This window comes from Notamacropus eugenii, chromosome 1 (genome assembly GCF_028372415.1).
Source record: "Notamacropus eugenii isolate mMacEug1 chromosome 1, mMacEug1.pri_v2, whole genome shotgun sequence".
In the NCBI taxonomy this organism is placed as follows: Eukaryota; Metazoa; Chordata; class Mammalia; order Diprotodontia; family Macropodidae; genus Notamacropus; species Notamacropus eugenii.
The window spans coordinates 100,658,482-100,681,902 of NC_092872.1; the positions used below are offsets into that span (position 1 = coordinate 100,658,482).

At 42.4% G+C, this 23,421-nt stretch overlaps 1 protein-coding gene across 1 annotated transcript in view; it reads right to left on the minus strand.

The window, feature by feature from the left end:
- Positions 1-953, minus strand: part of DMRT1 (doublesex and mab-3 related transcription factor 1) — a 144,691-nt gene extending 143,738 nt beyond the window's left edge. Inside the window, exon 1 of the mRNA XM_072610882.1 lies at positions 495-953. Within this exon, the coding sequence (XP_072466983.1) occupies positions 495-830 (336 nt within the window). The 5' untranslated portion in view covers positions 831-953. The remainder of the gene's footprint in view (positions 1-494) is intronic.
- Positions 954-23,421: the final 22,468 nt, after the last annotated feature.

A 23,421-nucleotide genomic window follows, 5' to 3' on the forward strand; every position in this document is an offset into this window, starting at 1 on the left:
GGACAGACGGAGGACAGGGGATGGAGAGAGGGATGGAGAAGGGAGCGGAGCGGCGGGAGAGAAGGGAGGAGGAGGGGGAGAGAGGAGAGGCGGCCCGCGACCCGCACCCCCGCCCCGCGGACGCCGCCACGCGCCCCTCGTCCCGCGCCCCTCGTCCCGCACCCCCGGCCCCATGGACGCCCCCCCGCGACCCGCACCCCCGCCCCATAGGCGCCGGCCCGCGTTCCCGCCACCACGCACCACGCGCCACGCGAATGCCGCCCCTCGTCCCGCACCCCCAGCCCCATGGACACCGCTCCGCGCCTCGAGGATGCCGCCCCACGCTCTCGCCCCGCGGCCCCCGCCCCTCGCCCCCACCCCTCGCCCCGCGTCCAGCATCCCCAGCCCCGGGGACGCCGCCCCGCGCTCTCGCCCCGCGCCCCCACCCCCCGGCCCGCTCCCGCACCCCCAGCCCCACGGACGCCGCCCCGCTCCCGCGCCCCCCGCAGGCTCACCTGGGCCGCCATGACCCGCTGGCGCTCGGCGATCAGGTTGCACTTCTTGCACTGGCAGTCGCGCCACATGCAGAAGCGCTTGTGCCCCTTCAGGGGGGACGCGTAGCCGTGGTTCCGGCAGCGGGCGCACTTGGGCAGGCGCGGGGACTTCTTCCCCGCGGGCCCCGACGGCCCCGCGCCGCCCGAGCCCGAGCCGCCGCCGCTGCCCCCGGCCCCGCCGCCGGCCGCCCCGAGCATGGCACCGGCGCCCTTGCCGAAGCCCCCGGCCTTGCCCCCGGGCCCGGCGTGCCCGTCGGAAGACGTCGAGGGCTTGCTGTAGGAATCGTCGTTGGGCATCCTCTCCGCGCTTGGGGGGTCCCCGCCCTGACTCGGAGGGAGGCTGCGAAGGCACCCCGAGACGTGCGGGAGCGCTGTCGCGGAGCGGCCACCCCGAGCTGGCGCGCGGAGCGTGTGAGAGCGCGTGTGCCCGCGGCGCTTTTCTAGCCTCCCTCTCCCCTCCCCCCGCCTCCCCCACCGCCCCTTTTTTTCCCTCCGGCGCGCTTGGCGCGGAACTTTTGGATACTTTTTCGGAACGTTCCCGGGACGGCTGGAGGCGAGAGGGCGCGGGAGCCCCGCCCCCACACGCGGCCGCCGGGCCCTTGGGTCCCTGCCAAGGCGGGCCTGCCCTCCGGGCGCGGGACCCTCGGCCGGGACCCCCGAGCCCCGCCCCCACCCGGGGCCCACGCGGCCGCCGGGCCCTTGGGTCCCTGCCAGCGCGGCCCTGCTCTGCGGGCGCGGGACCCTCCGTCCAGTGCCAGTGCAAGCACTAGAAAAGCCGGGGCGGTGGGGGCCCCCCAGAAGGCGGGGAGCCTGAGACGCCCCCGGGGCCTGGGGTCACCGCTGAAATCATCTTTCGCATTCTGTCACACACTTTAGAAAAATAGCTTTTCGTGGAAAACCCAAATCCCGCGGTCCGCCCCGAGCGCCCCGCCGCGCAGACCCTGCCCTCCGGGCCCCTGGCCGCTCCTGTCCTGCTCGGGACATCCCGTTCGGTGTCATGGTGGGGCGCCCCCTCCCCTCCTTGGCCCCGCTCAGCTTTAACGCGCCTCCTGCCCCGGCCCCGGCCGCCCTTGGGGACCCGTCCGCGCGCTTCTGGGATCGGGAAGGCAGCCGGGCTGAGGAAGCGGGACCGGGGGACCCTCCCGGGCTGATGGTCGTAGTGAGACCGTGGGATAGATACAACCCTTTATTGTCTGTTCAAAACTGACCCCACGCGTGGAGCCGCTTCACCCCAGCAGTGCCGCCGGGTCGGCCGCAGAGACCCCGGAGTCCGCGTGAGCCGCGTCTCCAGTGGGGAAACTGAGGCCGGAGAAAGGCGGGAGCTCCCTGCGACTGTGCTGGTGGGAAGGGAGGGGGCTGAGGCGCGGACCCGGGCTCGGGAGCGGGGCGCCCCCGAGGGGACCGGGCGGGGGTGAGAGCGAGCCCCGGGAAGGGCTGGGCCAGGGCGGCCGAGCGAGGGGGGTCCGGGCGGCGCCGCTCCCTGACCCTCGGTGTCCGTCTGTCTGCTTGTCTGCCTCTCTGTCTCTGTCTCTATCTCTTTGTGTCTCTGTCTCTGCTTGTCCGCCTGCCTATCTCTCTGTCTCCTGTTTCTGTCTCTGTCTCCATGTCTTTGTGTCTCTGTATGTGTCTCTCCCTCCGCGTCTCTGTCTCCCTGTCTGCCTGTCTGTCTCCATGTCTGTGTGTCCCTGTATGTGTGTCTCTCCCTCCGTGTCTCTCTGTCTCCCTGTCTGCCTGTCTGTCTCTGTCTCTGTGTCTCTGTCCCTCTCTCCTTCTTGCTGACCACCCTGCTTCTCACTAGCCAGCTCTGTATCCAAAAGTCACTGAGTACCTCACGTGTCCATAACCACCCCCATGGCTGCAGCGTGGCACCCAAGCACGGTGCCCGCACCCTGCAGCCCCTCCACCTTCCTCCTGGCCCAGGGGCTGAGGCCTTGACAGCTGCCAGCCATGGAGAAGACCCTCTGATGAGCCCTGCTTGACTGCAAGGGCTTCGGCTGCAGAGCCAGCCATGGTGCCCCCAAGGCTGGCATCTTCACCAGCAGATGGACCGCTGGATGCCCAGGGGTGCCACAGCACCTGGAAGAGGCTGTCTGCTAAGATGGAGAGGCTTCGTGATCTGCTTTAGTGAAGGCAGAACCCGCAGCAACAGAAGCTTCCCTCTTCCCAAATCCTGAAATCCATTGTTGGAAGTAAAAAGATGCCATCAAGAAGTCTAGAATGGTCCAATGAAAGGAACACAGGCCCACAAGCTGGGCCAAAACCTCAGCCCCCAGTTTCCTCAGCTGTAAAATTAGTGTGTGGCAGAGGCCTCTGAAGGCCTTTAGGGGTCTAGATCCATCGTCCTAGTAGGGGAGATTAAATAACCATAATAAATAATAAATGGTCATGATGAAAGGTGTACAGGAAAGGTCTCAACCAAGAGTGGTGGGACACAGTTAAGAAGACGTCTCACTTACAGCTAGGAAAATCAAACAAGGCTTCACAGAGCAGGGAACGCCTAAACTGGTCTTCAAAAGAAACGAAGAAGCCTTTTGATGTGGAAGAAATTTTTAGTCCTGTTGCTTGAAAATAAGAGAATCTTAGTTCAGATTGAAATCTGGTACTTACTACAGACACACACACATACACATATACATATATATACACACATATGACCATGTCACTTCACAAAATAGCCTCTGAGGTCTCTTCCAGCTCCAGATCTATAATTCAGTGAAGAATTTTCAAAAGGGAAGAGATAAGTCAGAGAGTCTTCTGTTTGTTTTTTGAGAGGATCTGGGTTCCAGGAGTTGCTCAGGGCCACACAGCTAGTACGTATTTAAGGTCAAATTTGCATTCAAGTCCTGCTGACTCCAGGGCCAGTGCTCTATCCACTGCACCACCTAGCTGGCCATTCTGTTTTTCAGAAGGACAAATATTAGAGGTCAGGAACATCATACGCCCCTTATGAAGACATGAAGGTGGGTTTGAGCAAGACACCAGGAACAGTAAATTGTCTAGTTTGAGTGAAATCTAGAGTGTGTGAAGGGGAAATAACGCACAATAAATGTGGAAAGGTAGATTTGGGGAGTGGGAAAGTCTAGGTTAATGGGGGTTTATTTTTTTTTTTTTTGAATAAGCAATGAGGAGGAACATATAACCCTGGCAGCGATATGAAGGAAAGAATGGAGATGGATAGAGGCTGGAGGCAGGGAAGTCAGTTAAGAGACTGTTACATTAGTCCAAGAGATAGGTAATGAATGCCTGACTAGGATAGCAGCATGGGAGTATGAAATAGGAGGAGGATGGGAGAGATACTACAGAACCAGAATCAGCAGGACTTAGCAGCTGATTGGATGGGGGAAACGGGGGACAGAGAGAGAAGAGTCAAAGATAACTCCGAGGTTTCGGGCCTGGGTGACTGTAAAATGAAAGGGTTGAGATAAATAATCTCAGCGCTCCTTGCCAGCTCTCAGTCCTGTGGTCCTGTAAATCCTGTGGTGGGTACCATACAAAGGAATAAAAATAAATAAACAAATGAGAGAAGAAACAGGAGTTAAGGGGAGGAAAGATGGGGAATTCATCTTTAAACATATTAAGTGCAAGATGACAAGACACCCACGTGGAGGTAGCCTAACTGGGAAGCAGTAGAGCAAAAAGAGAGAGGATAGGGCTGTAGATACCTATTTGGAAATGGTCTTCATAGATTGATGGGTCCTTATTGTAACTATTTAGAAAAATTTGCTACTCCATCTTAGTTTTTAACCTTTTCTATGTTTTCTTTGGCAACAAAGGACGAACATGATGTCAAACACTAAAGCTTAAAAGTGAGAGGATTTTCCTAAAACTTCACACACATTTTTTCCCCTCTGTACTATTGCAGACTTGGAATTGCCATCCCTGCCCCATATTCCCAAGGTCCATTCCCACTTGTAAGGCTAATTCTAAGGCTACCACTTCCTTTCTCTGATTCTCCTATTTGAAAAGCATTCTTTCCCTCATCTGCAACACTCCTATTTCTCATCCTCATTTAGAGAAACATAGATTTAAATTGGAAGAGATCAGCTTGTCCAACTCCCTCGTATTACAGAAGCCCAGAGGGGTTAAGAGATTTTCTCAAAGTCATGTAGATAATCAAATTCTAAACTATTATTTATTTGCATGCCAATCTCACCATTCCTATTTGACTAAAAGCTCCTTGAGTTTAGAGGTTGGGTTTTATTTCATAGTTTGTTCAATGCATTGCACATAAGGATAGGGACTAAACTTGATTTTATTAATATAGGGAACTCCCTCTACCAATGCAGGTTGGTAAATTCCTGCAGTTTATCATCTTAGAAAATTACCCAAGAGATTATGACTTATCCAGGGTAACACAGATGGTATTATGTCAGAGGTGGGGCTTAAACTCAATTGCTTCTGACTCCAAGGCTATTTATCATTAGGCCATACTGCCTCTCACTGCACTTGGTAGATTTTTCAGTGTTTGTTACCAATAAAAGGGGGCAGGGGAGCAGCCAGGTGAATAAAGTGCAGGACCTGCAGTCAGGAGGACCTGAACTCAAATCTGGCCTCAGACACTTACTAGCTGTGTGACCCTGGGCAAGTCACTTAACCCCAATTGCTGCCTACCACCCAAAAAAAGTGTATGAGTGAATTAATGAATGAATTTCTCAAATCCTTCCCTGGGCGCTGAGCTTTCTTCATTTTTTTCTTTATATCTGGAGATATCCTCTTTCTCCTGTCCAGCGTCAGACCCAGACTTACTATTTAGGTACACAATTCAAGTTACTAAGAGGATTGAGGGGTGCAAACCCACATAAGTAAAGGCATATACACTCTTACATTATCCAGTTTGACACAAGTTGACAGTGTTGAAGGGTTCCTTCCAAATGGATCTTATCATCATCCTTTTTAGTTTAGTCCTAAAACCTTTTCTCCTCAGCCTCAACCCTTCCAGTTACAATTCTCATACTAGTTCACACGGACTCCCCCCATCACTTTCAGTCCAAGGTCAGGCCATCACTTCTAGCCCCCTTTTGGTCAGTGGAAGAATACAGTTCTTTCCTGTTGGGAACCCAAGTCCACCCCCGTCTGGCTTCTGGTCAAAAATTCTGCCTGCACAACCAGTTCCCTCAACCATCTCAGCTGATGTTCCTGCAGCTTCGGCTCCTAAGAATTCTGCTTTCTCTTATCTCTTCTCTCTAGCCTTTCTCTGAATGTTCTTGAAGGTTGTTCCCTAGACTTTCCATTCCAAATCAACTCATGCTGCATTCTCTCTATCAGTTCTGTCTTCTTGGTATTATTGTTGGAAACATTGTGTTCTAAAAAAGCACACCTTCCTGATTCCCTACAACTGGACCCTCTCATTGCATACCATTAAGATGAGGAGGTTTTATCCCCCTGTGTGCACTTAGGATTCACGTTCCTTTTCAGGGGTTCACCATATAGTTGTGTGCTAAAGCCACTTACTAAAGAGAGCTCCTCCCACCCCCATTTTCTTTTATCAAATCATTTAAAATCCTTCAACTCAACACATCCAAAAGTGAACCATTATCTTTCTCCCCAAACCCTCTTCTTTTCCTAACTTCTACTTTGTTATAAGAGATAGTCATGTTCTAAACTGTTTTATTTATTTGCATGCCATCATTCCTACTAGACCAAAAACTCCTGGAGTAAGGGTTTTATTTTAGAGTTTGTCCAGACCTCTACCCATGCAGTTTGGTAAATTTCTGCAGCTGGTCATCTTAGAGAATTACCTGAGAGATGATGACTTATCCACGGTAATACAGATGGTGTATGTCAGAGGTGGGGCTTAAACGCGGTTATTCCGACCCCAAGGTCAGCTATTTATCCACTAGCTCACACTGCCCCTCATTGCAGAAGATAGGTTTTTAAGAAGCAGTGCCAAAGAAGTGGATTTATTCTCGTTGTTCTCATAAAACACAGCTACTCAAGTACAAAGGCAAGACTTCAAATGAAGCTCTCTGACCCCAAAATCAGTGTTCTTTCCAGTATCTCAAGGATACCGACACAGTCATTCAGGATTTTCATTGGTTGTCTATCTTTCTCTGTATGTAACCAGATCAATTCCTCTTCCATTCATACATATCTCTGATGCTTTCTCTTTCTTAGAGTCTGATTATCTTCTTCTACATTTCAAAATAAGCAGTACAGATATATGTATGTATACATGCAAAAGAAATGATAGTAATAATAGATCATAAATGGAGAAAATCATTAGAGGATGGAGTGTCAAGAAAAGGATTTGGAAAGGAAATAGACCCAGAAATCTTGATGAATAAAATTTGAATAGGGAGAGAGCAGCAAAACAAAATCTCACATTAAGGGGCAAGCATGGACAAAATCTTGGAGTCAGGAATGTAAGGAGCTTTCACTACATAAGTACATGTACATATACACATCATAAATAAGTTAATAAATACAATATATAAAATAGTTAAATACAAGGTAATTTGGGATAGATAGTTTAGAGCCATGTTGCATCAGTTTTTAAAGGCTAAACAGAGGGGCAGCTAGGTCTTACAATGGATAGAGCACCGACCTTGGAGCCAGAAGGACCTGAGTTCAAATTTAGCCTCAGACGCTGACTAGCTGTGTGACCCTGGGCAGGTCACTTAACGCCCAATTGTCTCCCCAAAAAGCCCAGTCAAAACTAAACTGAGCAGATTATATTCGATCCTGAAGACAATAGGAAGCCACTGGAGTGTGGGAGGGGGGGTATCATATGGTTAGATCTGTACTTAAGGAAAATTACTTTTCTGTATTGAATGGTGATAAGCTTGAGACAAAGAGACCAATTATGAGACTATCACAGTAATCTAGGGGAAAGGTTATGAAGGCCTGAACTAGGTATTTTGAGTAGAGAAAGGGAGTCAGATGAAAGACATGGTGTAAGGGTAGAACTTACTCTGTTTTCTAGGTCCTCCCAAGTTAGGTTTTCCTTAAAGTAACATTGCACTTATCTGGAGATCAATGGCTTGAACTTTGCTAAAATCAGTTACTTTGAACTTTTTCTTTTTTGGTGGGGGGAATGGAAATAGAAGTTACAAAGTTTATTTTTGTGGAAAATACTATAGTTACTGTTCTTACTAATAATCTGCTGATTCCTGAGACCAACCAAAATCTACCTGTACTAAATGTGACAACTAACCTAATAACTTACAAAAGTCTCTTTCATTTAGTGAAAATTCTTGAAAATTAGAGAAATGTTTATATATTTATCCACGTATTTTAGTTGCTCATAAACACTTTCTTCCATCATGGGACCCTTTGATGAAATTAGCATTATTTTTATTAGCAGTGTAATTATTACTTTTTCATTTTTAAGAGAAAAGGAAAGAATAAAAGTAAATTCTAAACTAATTTTTAGGAGTTCAAAGATTAAATGGAAATAAAAAGTACACTTGACAGTGATCATACTATGCCTTTTCTTCCATAGCTTCTGCCTATTGTATTTCCAAAGTCATTGTTAATAAAAGAAAAAGAAAAATGTGAAAAGGTCTTCTGGCTAGAAATGATACTACTTGAAGGAATAACATTGTAGGTGAGTAAGGTTGCAGTCTGTAATTTTTTCCATACGTGCTCTACATGGTATAGAAAGACTTGGGAATTGTATAATGAATAGTTTGTGTCTGATTCAGAGAAGGGAAAATTAAAAACTTAAGTGGACACATGTATCTGCTATTATGTATTTTCTACAAAGCTTTTTTGTGTCTCAAAAGAAAGGTCTGTCAGATTTTCCACTTTATTAGCTCTTGGGGAAAGCTTGTGAAATAGTAGATTAATTTAATTTAGGATGAAGAAAATGGTGATTGTGTGAATCCAAACAAATTAGATGGAACATGGTATGTGATGCCAATTCTTTCTTTTTCTTCTACTTCAACCTCAGTAACTAAAATTATTATAAAATAATCTGTAACATGGAATATCTAATTACTATTATTTATTTAGCATTGTGATAAAAATCATTATAGTAGAAATTATAAATTAATAATCTATGTAAGATGCTGGTAAGAGCTGTCTGCTATGTGTTAAGGCACATCAAAAGGGCTGTCTGATCAAAACTGACTTCCCTGCCTTTCTTCTCCTACTTACCACTACCACTTACTGTATTCAATTTAATTAGGTTAAAGCAGTATGTTTACCATACTATTATTAGTTATAACTATTATAGCACTTTAAGGTTTGCAAAGCATTTTATAAATATTACCTCATTCTATCTTCTCAACAACCCTGGAAGGTAGTTTCTATCTCATTTTGCAGATGAGAAAACTGCGGCAGACAGAAGTTAATGACTCATCAAGGTCAAAGCTAACATATAAGCATAATTAAGTCCCAACTAAAATTCCTTCTCCAGGAAGCCTTCCCCGACCTCTCAAAATTCCAGTGCCTTCTCTCTGTTAATTATCCCCTAAATACATTTATTTGTATGTTGTCTCCATTAGAGTATAATTATGTTCTTTGAGGAAAGAGACTGTCCTTTGCTTCTTTTTTGTATTTCCAGCTTAGCACAGTGTCTGGCACATAGTAGGCGCTTAATACAATGGTTATCGATTGAATTAAGAGCTTTTTGCCATTCCATTTGAAAGAAGTCATGAAACTCAGTGTTGTTAGAACTGTGGGAGAACAGGCACACTCAGAAACTGTTATTGCTCCCATGCACAATACAGTCAGTCTTCCTGGATGCAATATTTTTGTGCAGAGCAATCTGCTGGGGTTTTTTTAAAGTAATTAAAAAAATGACACTTAGAAGGCAGACGACAAAGGTTGTCATCATTAACTGGACACTAGGTCACTCTTCTAACTTTCTAAGTGACCTAGAATCTGCCTACTAGACTTAGTACTTCATTGCAATGCAAGGACTTAAATAATTCCCAATGGAGTCTTGAGGCAAAATGCCTTCCACATCCAGGGAAAGAACTATGGAATTCAATTGCAGAATGTAGCAGATCGTTTTCTTTTGAATTATGTTTTGGTTTGTTTTATGATTTCTCCCATTCATTTTAATTCTATGCAACATGACTAAGGTGCAAATGTATTTAATAGGAATGTATGTGTAGAACCTATGTAAAACTGTATGCTGTCTCAAGGAGGGAGTGGGGAGGCAGGGGGTAAGGGAGGGGGAAAATCTAAGATATATGAAAGTGATTGTAGAGCACTGAAAACAAATAAAATAATAAAAAAAAGAGAATCTGCCTACCAGCATCCTTAGGGATATCAGTATTTTTGTAGCTGCCCCCTTTAATACTCTGACCACACAGCTCTTCAGCCCCAATGGCCTCCTGTTCCACTTCATTTCAACCACATTTTGGCATGGCCTTGACCAACATCACCTCTAAGCTATGGATGGTTGCACAATATAGTGGCCATCAAGCTGATTTTGGAGTTAGAGGTCCTATTGAAATCTGGCTTTGCCCCCCCTTATTAATTCCTTGTGTAGCTTTGGATGTGTCATTTTACCTCAGACAAGGTACTGGGTCTTTTTACTTAACTGTTTTTCTTTGTTATAAGTAAGGATTCATTTTTTTTTTTTTGAGAGGAATAGGGAGCATTTCCCAAAACTACAACCACTTAAAGACAAAATCCATCAATAAAACTTTTTTTTAAATTAGAGTATTTAAGTGAAATGAGCAAAACCAGAACATCAGTAACAGCAATATTGTAAGGATAATCAGCTATGAAAGTCTTAGCTACTCTGATCAATACTGTACAGTGATCCACAGCAATCCAAGGGACTCCCAATGAAAGGTGCTGTCCATCTCCAGAGAGAAAACTATGAACTCTGAGTGCAGATTGAAGAGTATTTTTTCTTTATTTTTTTCTTCCTTTCCCCCCTCCCCACAACATGACTTATATGGAAATGTTTTACATGATTTCATATCTATAATGGCTATTTTATTTCTTGCCTTCTCAATGGCTAGGGGAAAGGTGGAGGCAGGGAGAAAATTTAGAACTGAAAAGAAAAAAAGAAGGTATTTAACTAGATCTTCTATTGGATTCCAGATGCCTCTAAATGCCCTTACAACATGACTACCAATGACCTCTAACATCCCTTCCAACTTATTTTAAATCCATGATTCTCACAGATAGGTCTACGGTGAGCCACACCCTACATATGACTATTGTGATCCTGTGATCTTCAGTTTTGAATTTTCACTCTCTAACCTGAATTATCTCTCTTTCTCTGTCTCTCTCTCTCTTTCTGTCTCTCTCCTTCTCACACAGTTCATTTAGTAGGATTTAGCCCAAAGTGGGGAACCTGCAGCCTCTAGGCCATATGTGGCCCTCTAGGTCCTCAAGTACCATCCTATTCTACCTTTCCTATATTTTCACACACTAAACCTACTCAAAAATCACAGAATCTCAGATGGCAAGGGACCTTAGAAGTCATCTCTAGTGCAATCTGTCCCTAAGCAAGGCTTCTCTCTCCAACATTCCTGAAAAGTGGTGGTCCAGACTTTGCTTGGAGACTTCTAGTGACAGTAAGCTCATTCCTTTATTTTGTCCTCCAGTCACTTGAGGTTGGTTGCTGTTTTCTGGCATTGTGGTCTGACCCCCTCCCCCGCCATCCTTCCAAACCTTCTTCTTCACTCTGCCACTTTAATGATTCTCTGGTGTGATGGTCATGCCCACAGAGACAATGCTTCAAGAGACTTAGGAGGAGGGAACTGAATGACTGAGGGAGTCCCCAACACCCTCACTTTGGATTAATGGAAGCCAGTTAAGCAGGGAAAAGGAGAACTCCTCCTCCACTGAGAGTAATGGAAGCCATGGGGAGCAAGACATGGAGACAGATGGCTGAGAACTAACTAGCTTGATTGGCAGTGATAAGTCTGGAGTCCAGGGTTTAGTCCAAGTTATAAATGTGAAATATGTCCTGTGAAGTCTTCACTGTTTATTGGAGCAGAGGAAGGCAATGGGAAACAGCGACATGTCTTTCACGGAATGTATGCATTTCCATGAATGTTTTGTGGCTTTCTACTGCCACTTCCCTTAGGGCTCTGGAGGCAGAAGACATACTGGTCTGAGTTCTCTGGCTCTTCACCCTCTCTCTTTGTCCCCTTCTGGCAAGGCAGAGTGGTCACAGCAGCTCTGCTCTTTCTCTATTTAGCTTTTCTCTGGTGGTTGTATGAGAGGTCTAGCTGAAGAGGTCAGCCACCAATTGGTAATCTAGTTCCATCTTGTTTACAGGAATTCTCATGGGTCTTATATCTTTAGTATTATAGTTAATAATAATTTTCTCAATTAATACAAGGCGTTTCTGATGGATTTTTATGTTTGTATAGACCTAGACATTTCCACAGAAAGAATGCATAGTCCTAATCAAATAATGCTACCTCTCCTTCTTTCTCCTTTTTCTCTCTTCCTCTCCTCTTTCCTTCTCTCTCTCTCTCTCTCTCTCTCTCTCTCTCTCTGTCTGTCTCTCTGTCTCTCTCTGTTTTTCTCTCTTTCTCTTTCTCTCTCCCTCTCACACAGTTCATTTAGTAGGATTTTAGCCCAGGGGTGGGGCACCTGCAGCCTCTAGGCCATATGTGGTCCTCTAGGTCCTCAAGTGCCATCCTTTGGCTGGATCCAAACTTCACAGAACAAATCCCCTTAGTAAATGGATTTATTCTGTAAAACTTGGACTTAGTCAAGAGGCCACACCAAAGGACCTAGAAGGCCACACCACACCCAAGGACCTAGAAGGCCACACCACACCCAAGGACCTAGAAGGCCACATGTGGCCTAGAGGCTTCAGGTGCCCTACCCCTAGCCTTTAGCCAACTGACCATTGCCTAGAAAATAATAATAACAATAACTAACGTTTATATCATACTTTAAAGTTTGCAAAATGCTTTACATACGTCAGCTTATTTGATCTTTATGAAGCTCTGTGAGACAGATATTATTAGGATCTCTATTTTACAGATAAGAAAATTGAGAAACTGAGAGATCATCCAGCTTTCTCACAGTCACACAACTAGTATCTGGGACAGGATTTGAACTCAGGTCTTCTTGACTCCAAATCCTGCACCACACCACCTCGCTGCCCTATGTTAGAAACTGGAAAGAGGGAAAGGGGAGTCATTTGTACCCTGAAATTCTTCTCCCAGGAGCACTGTTTTTCATTGTTCAGTCATTTTTCAGTTGTGTCCCACTCTTTGTGACCCCATTTGAGATTTTCTTGGCAGAGATACTGGAATTGTTTGCCATTTCCTTCTCTGGCTCATTTTACAGATAAGGAAACTGAGGCAAACAAGGTAAATTGACTTGCCCAGGGTCATACAACTAGTAAATGTCTGAGGCCAGATTTGAATTTAGGAAGATGAACTTTCTGACTTTTTTTTCACTTCGCCACCTGGCTGTCCCTAGTAGTCTTAATAAACATGGTTTTTAAAATGGGAACAAAAATTTTAAAGAAAGAATTTCAGTTGATACTGCTTTACTACCAGTTACTCTTTGGGAAGTTCCTTATAATCTGGCTTCTACCACTATCCTGTCACTGAAACTGCTTTCACAAAGCTTGAGGGATTTTTTTTTCAGTCTTCATCCTTCTTGACATCTCTGAGGCATTTGATACTGCTGACGATCACATCCTTTTGGGCACTGTTTCTTTCCTTAGCTTCTAGAACTTTGCTGTCCCGTGTTAATTCTAGCTCTCTGAACAATCCTCTCTCCACTTTCCTAGACCCTCATTCTCTCCCCTGTTTGAGTCCATAACTATATTGCCTTGCAGCTAGATTTGGAAATACAAGAATTAGCAAGTATGCCTACTGGCACCAAAAAAGTGCTGTCCGCAGCTAATTCTTTTGTGGGAAACAATTCATGGTTAGGTACAGCCTGATGATCCTCCCTCCACATTGTTATCCTGACCTTGCTCTGTGCAAATATCTCGTTGCCTGTTCCATGCCAATACCCACCCCCATCCCTGAAGTCTTTCAAAGGCTCATGGACTCCATCTTTCAAGCCTTGTCCAAGCTCCCTCACAGAGCTCCATTGATGAACTCGTGACGTACGCATAGGGTATTCTCAAAGATTTTGTAGAGACAGGAAAGTGAGAATATGGATCAGTGGTTATTGATAGTTTCTCTAATGTTGTCATTCCTATAATAATATTTGTAATTTTTATACAGGTTTTTACACCTTCCCATCTTTCAGATCTTTCGAGTAAATCCCTCAAAGCCCCAGAATTTCTGCCACTTCCAGCTCAGATCTCTTCTGCGTATGCTTGGTCTAGTCTGGAGTAACTCTTTTTTTTACTCCCTTTAGTAGATCACTTGACTATACTGAGGGGTAAGATGAAGACGGGCACATCATCATCTGCTGCCCAGCTGGTAATAAATTCTTTGGTCATGGGAACCAATTAAAGCAAAGGGGGATAAGGACTGGACCTGTGATTTCATTAGTAAACAGAATTCCCAGATGAGGAAACTCTTCTGCCAGTACAAGTCAGCACTTGCTTTGCAATTTCTAGTCTAAAAGAGTTGTCTGATTGGTTCAGAAAACCCTAAATTAACATTATCCAAGTTGTAGTGTATTTGTATTTCATTTAAAATTTCCCAGTTACATTTTAAACTGGTACTGTCATTCACTCTGGAATTTGGGAGGAAAATAAAGGAAGTGACAGTGTTACTCATTTTCCTCATCTGTTAGAAAGGAAGAGCGGGAGGGAGGGAGGGAAAGAGGAAGGAAGGGGTGAAGAAAGGGAGGAAGGAAAGAGGCTAGGTAGGAAGGAAGAAAGGAAAGAATGGAGGGAGGGAGAGAAGGGAGAAAGAAAGAGGGATGGAAGGAGAGAGGGAGGAAGGAAACAGGCATTTATTAAATGCTTGCTGTGTGCCAGGCAATGTGCTATGCCTCTCCCAACATAGCCTAAAACCACATTAGCTTCATTGGGTCATAATGTGCTCAGGAGTTATACTGAACTTGCTATAGGCTAAAAACCATGGGTATAGTTCACATATTGCTCTCTTCCCATGCCTCTTCTAGCTTGTGTTTTGCTCAATTGATTTTGAATCCACAAAAACCTTTACATTTATCCCTATTAAATTTCATCTTGTCAGACTCAATTTTCTAACCTTTCCAGATTTTTCAAAACCTCATTATGCCATTCATAACTTTAGCTATTCCTCTAAGATTTGTGTCATCTGAAACTTTGGTAAGGACCCTATCTATGTTTTTATCCAAGATTTTTAAAATTCAAACAGTCCAGAACCAAGTTCCCTAGATCCTTAGGGAACTCTATACTGACCCATGAACAGGGCAGCTAGATGGCCTAGTGGGTAGAGGGCTGGACTGGAATCAGGATGATCTGAGTTCAAATTCAGCCTCACATACTTACTAGCTGTGTGATCCTGGGCATGTCACTTAGCTCCTGTCTGCCTCAGTTTCCTCAACTGTAACATGGGGATGATAATAGTTTCTGTCTCAAAAGATTGTCATGAGACTCAAATGAGATACTGTCTGTACAGCCCTGAGTGTAGTGCCAGGCACATAGTAGGTGCTATATAAATGCTAGGGCAACTTGGTGGATGCCCCTAATGCATAGAGGGCTGGGCTTGAAGTCAGGAAGACTTATTTTCTTAAGTCCAAATCTGGTCTCAGACACTTACTAGCTCTGTGACCCTGGGCAAATCGCTTAGCCCTGTTTGCCTCAGTTTCCTCATATGTAAAATGAGCTGGAGAAGGACAAAACAAACCACTCCAGTATTTCTGCCAAGAAAACCCCAAATAGGGTCACAGAGAGTTGGATGAGACTGAAAAACAACATTTAAATGTAAGTTAATATTGTTATTATTAAATTCAAATCTGACCTTAAATACTTTTTTTTGTGTAACTAGGCAAGTTACTTGACCTACATCTGCCTGAGTTTCCTCATCTGCAAAATGCTTTTAATACTAGCACCTACCTCCCACAGGGTTATTGTTAGGTGAGAAAATATGTGTAAAGCACATTGCAAACCTTAAGGCATGAAAATGGCAGGTATTATTGTGAATGATTACTTTTTGTATTCATTTTTTCAGCTAATCTAATTGTACAATAATCTTGCTTTCTCTCTCCATCTTGTACACAAGCTGAGAATCAGAAACTATTAAATGCTTTGCTAAAATCCAGGTTAATTCTATCTAAAGCATTCTCCTTATCTACTAGTCTTGCAACCCTGTTAGAAAGAAAGAGAGAAAAAAAGAAAGAAAGAAAGAAAAAAGCACAGAAGGAAGGAAGGAAGAAAGAAAAGAAGGAAGGAAGGAAGAAAGGAAAGAAGGAAGGAGGGAAGAAAGAAAAGAGAAAAGAAAGGAAGAAAGCTGTCCTTGATAAAGTTAAGCATAGATATGAACAGAAATTTTAATAAACCAAGGTTACACAAAGGTAATGCAGTTCTACAATCTGTCAAAGATATTTGTATCTTCCAACCTATCCATTTGCAAAGCTGATTATTTCATTTTAGCATCCTTTAATGTTCTGATGTTAATACTAATATTTTACAAAGGGTGTGATGAAACAGCAGCACCAAACTGAAAACTTTTTGTTTGTGTTATGAGTGTCTTGCCTTGATTTACAAAATAATAACTCATGCACATGAAGTCATTTTCAACTAACTACCTTGCACACTTGCAGAAAATGCATAACCAGCACTGAATGCTTCACTCCTGGGAAAAGTATCCTGCACCAGCTCCTTCAAGTCACCGTGTACTTTAGCATGGGAAAATGTTGTACATTTGCACTGGCTGAATATCTTGCCCTGCTGATGATCTTCTCTCCTCCAGATCTCCTTGTGTCCCATTTTCCACCAGAAGGGAGTGGAGGGTGTAGGGGGAACCGTTCCTGTGGAGTTATTTGATCACAGCATGTGCCTACGAGTTTTAGTTGGAATGTGCTCTACATTCTCCCTGTGAACAGGAGCACCAGCTCCTTGGCTAAATATATTTTGTTGCTGTTGAGTCATTTCAGTCATGTCCAACTCTTCATAACCCCATTTGGGGTTTTCACAAAGATACTGGAGTGGTTTGCCATTTATTTCTCCAGCTCATGAGGAAAGTGAGGCAAACAGGGTGAAGTGACTTGCCCAGGGTCACACATAGCTAGTAAAAGTTACTTAATACTTAAAGCTAAGAGCTAAGCCATTCATTGAAAAAGTTTTACGTAGTGCCTGTTGTCTATCAAATCACAGCCTTCTAGCTGATAGATGTGATACTACCCCCAGATGCAAGTTAAAAAAACTTTTCTTTCAAATTGAGAGAAAAAAGAACAGAAATTACTACTAATGTATATTGTATAACCCTTCATATACATATAAGCCAGTGTACTTTTAAGCTTGAATAAGGGCAGCTAAGTGGTTCAATAGATAGAATGCCAGGCCAGGAGTCAGGAAGACCCATTTTCCTGAGTTCATATTCAGTCCCAGAGACTGTGTGACCCTGGGCAAGTCACTTCACCCTGTTTGCCTCAGTTTCTTCATCTGTAAAATGAGCTAGAAAAGGAAATGCAAACCACTCCAGTATCTTTGTCAAGAAGATGGGGTTACAGTCGGACATAACTAAAAAATGAATGAAAGTCTTGACTAGCTTAAAATCCTATGTATTAATTATCTCATCTTTACATCCTTGAAAGGAATGGAAGTGCGATGTATTATTGGAGAAACTGTGGACCGTGGAGACAGGAATTTGAGGCTTAGATTCTATACTAGTTGTGTGACTTTAGACAAGTCCATTTAACCCTTTTTGAGTCTCAGTTTCCTTATCTATACAATGAAATGTGAAAGGTCTTATACTGTCTACTTTATCAGATCATTCATAGGATCATAATTATAGAGCTGGAAGAGACCTTAGAGCCCATTTAGTCCATTTTTTTTAGTTTACAAATGAGGTCATTGAGTGACAGACAAGTTAAATGACTTGACCAAGGTCACATATGTAGTTAGTAGCAGAGCCAGGATTCACAGGGATCCTGTACTTCCACATCCTGCACACTCTCCATTTCCTTTTGTGCACTGTGAAGAGTGATATAAATGTGAGTTGTTACTGTCAGCTCCATCCATTAGTCGTACTCCTTGCAGGCAGGACTGCTTTCAACCTTTTCTGTATGTGCTCACCACTTAGCACAGTGGTTGGCATATGCTTAATAAAGGCATATTGACTTACTGATGGACAAGTGGCATAAAATAATGCAGGCAGCATAAAATAAAGTACAGGGTAAACTTCATAGTTACATACATTTAAGCTTTTTATTATTAAAAGAAATAGCAAGGTAAGGGCTAATGAAATGAAGATTGGACTTGGAGTCAGAAGATCTGAGTTCAAGTTCAAACTCTCTTTTAGTAGCTCTGTGGTCCTGGGCAAATTACTTCAACCCTCTGAGCTTCAGTTCTCTCATCTTTAAATGGGGAGAAAAACACTTGTACTATTTACCTTATGCTGTTATGAGAAAATTAAATGCTACAGAAATGTGAACTACTGCTGCTATTACTACTACTACTACTATTACTACTACTACTACTACTACTACTACTACTACTACTACTACTACTACCACTACTACTACTACTACTACTACCACTGTCCTCTAAATTCAAAGGCTGGTGCTTTTTACACTACATATGCCCTGAATATTTGCACAGAGGACCATTCAGGAAGCTTTTAGTAACACCTCTCTATCTTTGTTGTTCTTCAGGTGTGTCCAACTCTTTATGATCCTATCTGGGGTTTTCTTAGGAAAGATACTGAAGTGGTTTGCCTTTTCATTCTTCGGTTCATTTTACTGATGAGGACTTGCCCAGGGTCACACAGCTAGTAAATGTCCAAGTTCAGATTTGAACTCAGGTCTCCCTTACTACAGGTCCAGCGCTCTATCCACAGCACCACCCAGCCTACCACCTCTACTTACCACCCATTCCTACTCTTTTGACTACTTCTTTCTGGGAAGGGAAGACAGAAAAGAAGGTCCTTCTCAAACTATAAGGGAAATCATAGTAGAAAATTCCCTACACTATTTTGTAGAATGTCAGGTGGTAAACCTAGACAGATCTGCATAGACTTTCCCTCTGATTTGGCAAAGGCATGACTGTTTAACTAAATGATTTTATTGACAAGACTGCTGACTAAGGCAGTGATTCTCAAAGTGGGGCTTTTGGACCACTGGTGACCTTGCAGGGTGGGGAGAGTCAGTCCCGGTAAATTGGGCTAAAGGACATGACACAGTGAAATCAATGTGTTTGACTTTTGAGTGTATTTTACTTTAAAATTTGGAGGAGTAGATAGAGTGCTAGGCCTGGAGTCAGGATGACTCAAGTTCAAATGTAGCCTCACACGCTGAATAACTGTGTGATCCTCATGTGGTTGAGTTTCCCTAAATTGTAAAATGGAAATACCAATCTCACAGGATTGTTGTGAGGATCAAATGAGGTATTTGTAAAATGCTTAACATAGTGCCTGGTACATAAGGTGCTATATAAAGGCTTATTCTCTCCCTGCCCCCAATTAACAATATCTAAAATAATAGCCTGTGTCATTGTTATTTGTCCAGTGATAAACTCCACAAAATTGTGGGATTTGTTATTTTTGGGGGGGTTCTTTGGCTATCAAAAGAGGCAAAAAAAAAAAACTTTTTTAGACCTTTTGGTCTTCTGTCATGGTTCCTAGAGAAATGAAAACAAAATGATAAACCATTGAACTAAGGTAGCTGAGAAGTCTCCAGGGGAGCTAACAAGAATGAAAAAAGCCTGAAGATCTCACCCCCAGCAAAAATGAAGGGTTGTAGTGACCTGCATGGAATATGGGATGTTAATATTTCTGTCACTGCCAAGTGACTGCTATCTTTGCTCAAATTGCTGGCTGGTATCTTTCCTGAAAGAAAAAGAAAAGGAGTCAAGGAACTCCACTTATCTAAAGAATTAAATGTTCCTTCAGAAAACGGAAGGAAGGCCTCAATGTGAAAACAAAGAAAGAAAGAAAGACCTGAAAAGGCACAGAAGAATCCTGATCTGTGTCAGGAGGTGGAAGGGTGGGAGGGAAGTAACAAAGAAGACACAGAGACAAAAGACACTAAAAACTTGAGGATGAACACATAGAAGGTTGTTCCCAAAGAAGAGGGAGTTGGAGGCTGATGAGGAAGTATCTGCTTTTACTTCCAGGAATGTTTGGGGGGATCTAAGAGATGCTTTCAGGGGAGTAGGGGTCAGAAAAAGAAGAGACAAGTGGTGGTCAGTGACTACCTGCAGAGGAGCACTAAGGCAACTATAACAAGAGGCGTATGGCTTAATGAGACATTACCCAACAAGTGTCTTACAACTTATCAAACTAGATGATGACCATCCACTTGTGGTCATTCATGTGAGCACAAAGGGTGTGACCTACAAGAACTTAGCTGTGTTGAAGTATAAAGAATAAAGACCGAGAAGTCTTGGGCAAACAGTGTGTGTGTGTGTGTGTGTGTGTGTGTGTGTGTGTGTGTGTGTGTGTGTGTGTGTGTGTGTGTGTGTGTGTTCGTCCTTCGTTGCGGAAGAAGACCATGATATCAGAGAAATAATGACATGACTTGCACTTGACTTTGTTTTGAGTGAGGGAGGGCTGTGCAGGTTACCAGCCTCACTTTTCCTTCAGAGCCATCTGAATCCAGTGACCAGATGTTCATCAGGATGACTGGAGATGATCCAGGATGAGGCAATTGGGGTTAAATGACTTGCCCAAGGTCACACAGCTAGTGAGTGTCAAGTGTCTGAGGTAAGATTTGAACTCAGGTCCTCTTGACTCCTGCACTGGTGTTCTATCCACTGCACCACCTACAATATAACACCAATGGATCAGATGTGGGGTTTTGTCACACATAACAAATGTTGGAAAAGGGCTTTAAACTTCACCAGTTTATCAGAAGAAAGAAGTAGATTTTTTTGGTTGTTTTATTAATTTGTTTTGTTTTAACATTACAAAAATTTACAGATTTCCCCAGTTCTGTGAAAGGTCTCTTATGACAAAGTAAATTAATAAAGTAAAACTAATACTTCTACTAACAATAATACTACTACAAATAAACCTGAATGTGCTTGAAAAATTCCATATCCATAGCACCCTCACCTCTCTCTATTTAAAAAAAAAAATTAACAGAACCTTATTTTCTCTCCCTCTAACCAGCACCCATTGAGCAAATAAAAAGAAAGGAAGGAAGGAAGGAAGGAAAAGAGAAGAAAAACAAATTCCTTGTAACAAATATGCATAATAAAGCAAAGCAAATTCTCTCAATGACTGGATACAGCCCTATATATGTCCCATTCTGCAATCTAAATCCATCACCCCTCTGTCATCAATAGCAAGTTATATCATGGGTCCTTTGGATTAGTGTTCATCATATTGATCATAATTCTTATGGTTTTCAAAGTGGTTTGTTTTTATACTATTGTTATTGTATAAATTATTTTCCCAGTTTTGTTCATTTTTATATTTCACCAGTTTATAAAAATCTTTAAAAAGTGTTTATTTTGTTTAATATATAGTCAGGTTTTGCTCACTTTGCACTGTAAGAATTTGAATAAGTCTTTTAAAATCATCTCTTTCCTTATGTCTTACAGCACAATAGCATTCCATCACATTCACATGTATGTGTGAGTGTGTTCATTCTTCCTTGCCAAAGAAGACCATGCCATCAGAGAAATAATGACATGACTTGTACTTGACTTTATATGAGTGAGGGAGGGCTGTGCAGGTCAGCAGCCTCACTTCTCCTCCAGAGCCATCTGGATCCAGTGACCAGATATTCATCAGGATGACTGGAGATGACCCAGGATGAGGCAACTGGGGTTAAGGAACTTGCCCAAGGTCACACAGCGAGTGAGGGTCAAGTGTCAGAGGTGAGATTTGAACTCAGGTCCTCTTGACTCCTGCACTGGGGGTCTATCCACTGCACCACCTAGCTGCTCCTCACTTGTATATACCACAACTTCTTTAGCCGTTCCTAAATGGTTTCCCCTTAGTTTCCAGGTTGTTGTTGGACTTTTTTGCCCCCCAAAATAGATTTTTGAAGTGAAGAATTAATTAAGAATATAATATCTAAAAATGGTATTTCTCTATCTAGAATATAGCTTAAAATATAGAAATGATAGGTATCTTACCAGGAATGGAGTGTACCAAGCATAGGGTGGAGAAACTCCCCAAAACAAGAGCTCTTCAGATAAAGAGAATGGCAGATTTGGAACTAAAAAATTTTTCAAAAGTCCAAGAAAAACTGATTAAACAAAACCAGAAGATCATAAGATTAAGATATATGTATATATTAACATCAGATTAATATATTAGAAACATATAGCTACATTTATATAATATATCTCATATATAATCTTTCCAACCATGGAAAGTGAACTTTAAAATATTATGTAAAGAGAAAATTACCCTAGATCTTTCAGAAAAACATAAGGAAATAAAAATCTGAATATCATACTTCAGAAATGTAATACACAAAACTCCACAGAAGTATTGAAAACATAGGACAAAGTGTCAATGGATAGAAACTCCAAGTTTAATTCAACAACAAAAAAAATGTGATCAAATTATGGAATTTAGATTTCAAGCAAAAAGTATCCTAGACAATCAACAGAAAATCCTTCGCTTAATAATGAAAACCAGTTGCAACTGCTCATCTGTTCCTTATATACAAGAAAGCAAATACTGCTCCTTGGTCTGTTTCCAAAGATGATTAGGGAAAAAAGAAAAGAACCTATATGTTCTACAATATTTATAGCAGCTTTCTCTGTGGTGGCAAAGAATTGGAAATTGAAGGGATGCCCACCAACTGAGGAATGGCTAAATAAGTTGTGATATATGATTATGATGGAATACTACTATCCTATAAGAAATGATGAGCTGTGTGGTTTTAGAAAAAAACCATGGAAAGACTTGCTTATCAATTCCTCTAATGTAAGAAAGGTAAATAAGAAAATCTGATATGACAAGAATAATCAATGAATACATTATTTTTGCTGTTTAGGGGCTTAAGAACTAGGTAAATCAAAATATGAGATAGAATGAGTGGATCAAAAAACATCATAATAATTACATTATAGAGAAATATAAGGATGAGATGGCATATGCAAATTTATGGGATTTAGCTAAAGCAGGCCTTGAGGGATGTTTAAGATATTCTAAGATATTTTTTAAATTAAAAAGATAGGGTTAGTAAATTAAGTATACAATTTAAAAATAACATTGACAAATGGAAAGCAAACAAAAAAGAAGAAATTTTGAAAATAAGAGAAGAAATAGATCAAATTAAAAATGCAAAGCCTTGATAAGCAAGGAATTGGTAAGCAAAGCAAATAACTGAGTTGTTAAGACTAATAAAATGAAGTATTAATTAATCAAAGAAAAAGAGAGAACATAAAATCAAATTGTAAAATAAAAAACAAATAAATGAATTCACAAAAAAAGTCAAGAAATTTTTCTAATTTCAGAAACATGTATGTGTATAATTATGTGCAAGAAAAATTGAGAACATAAAGCAAATGGATAATTATCTACAAAATGTAAGGATTAGGACTCAATTTGTGATTTAATTAGTATAAGGATCTCCTAGGTAAGGAAACACCCTTTCCCAATTCAGGTGGCACCTTCTTACAGAGTTACCTACAGTACCAAGAAGTAAAGTGATTTGTCCAGAGTCACACAGCCAATTTGTGTCAGAAATGGGACTGGAACTCAGGACTCCCTGGCTTCAATGCCAGTTCTCAATCCGCTACTCCAGGATGTCTTTCCACAAATCTCACAAAATACAAAATACTCAAATGACAAAACAAGAAATAAAGATCTTAACCCAATATTAGACAGAGAAATTAAATAAATGATGAATTAACAATGGGGTGGGGAGAGGGACTCTTGGTCTAAATGAATTATATAAAATGTTTTAAAAAGTGGATAGTCACGCTATA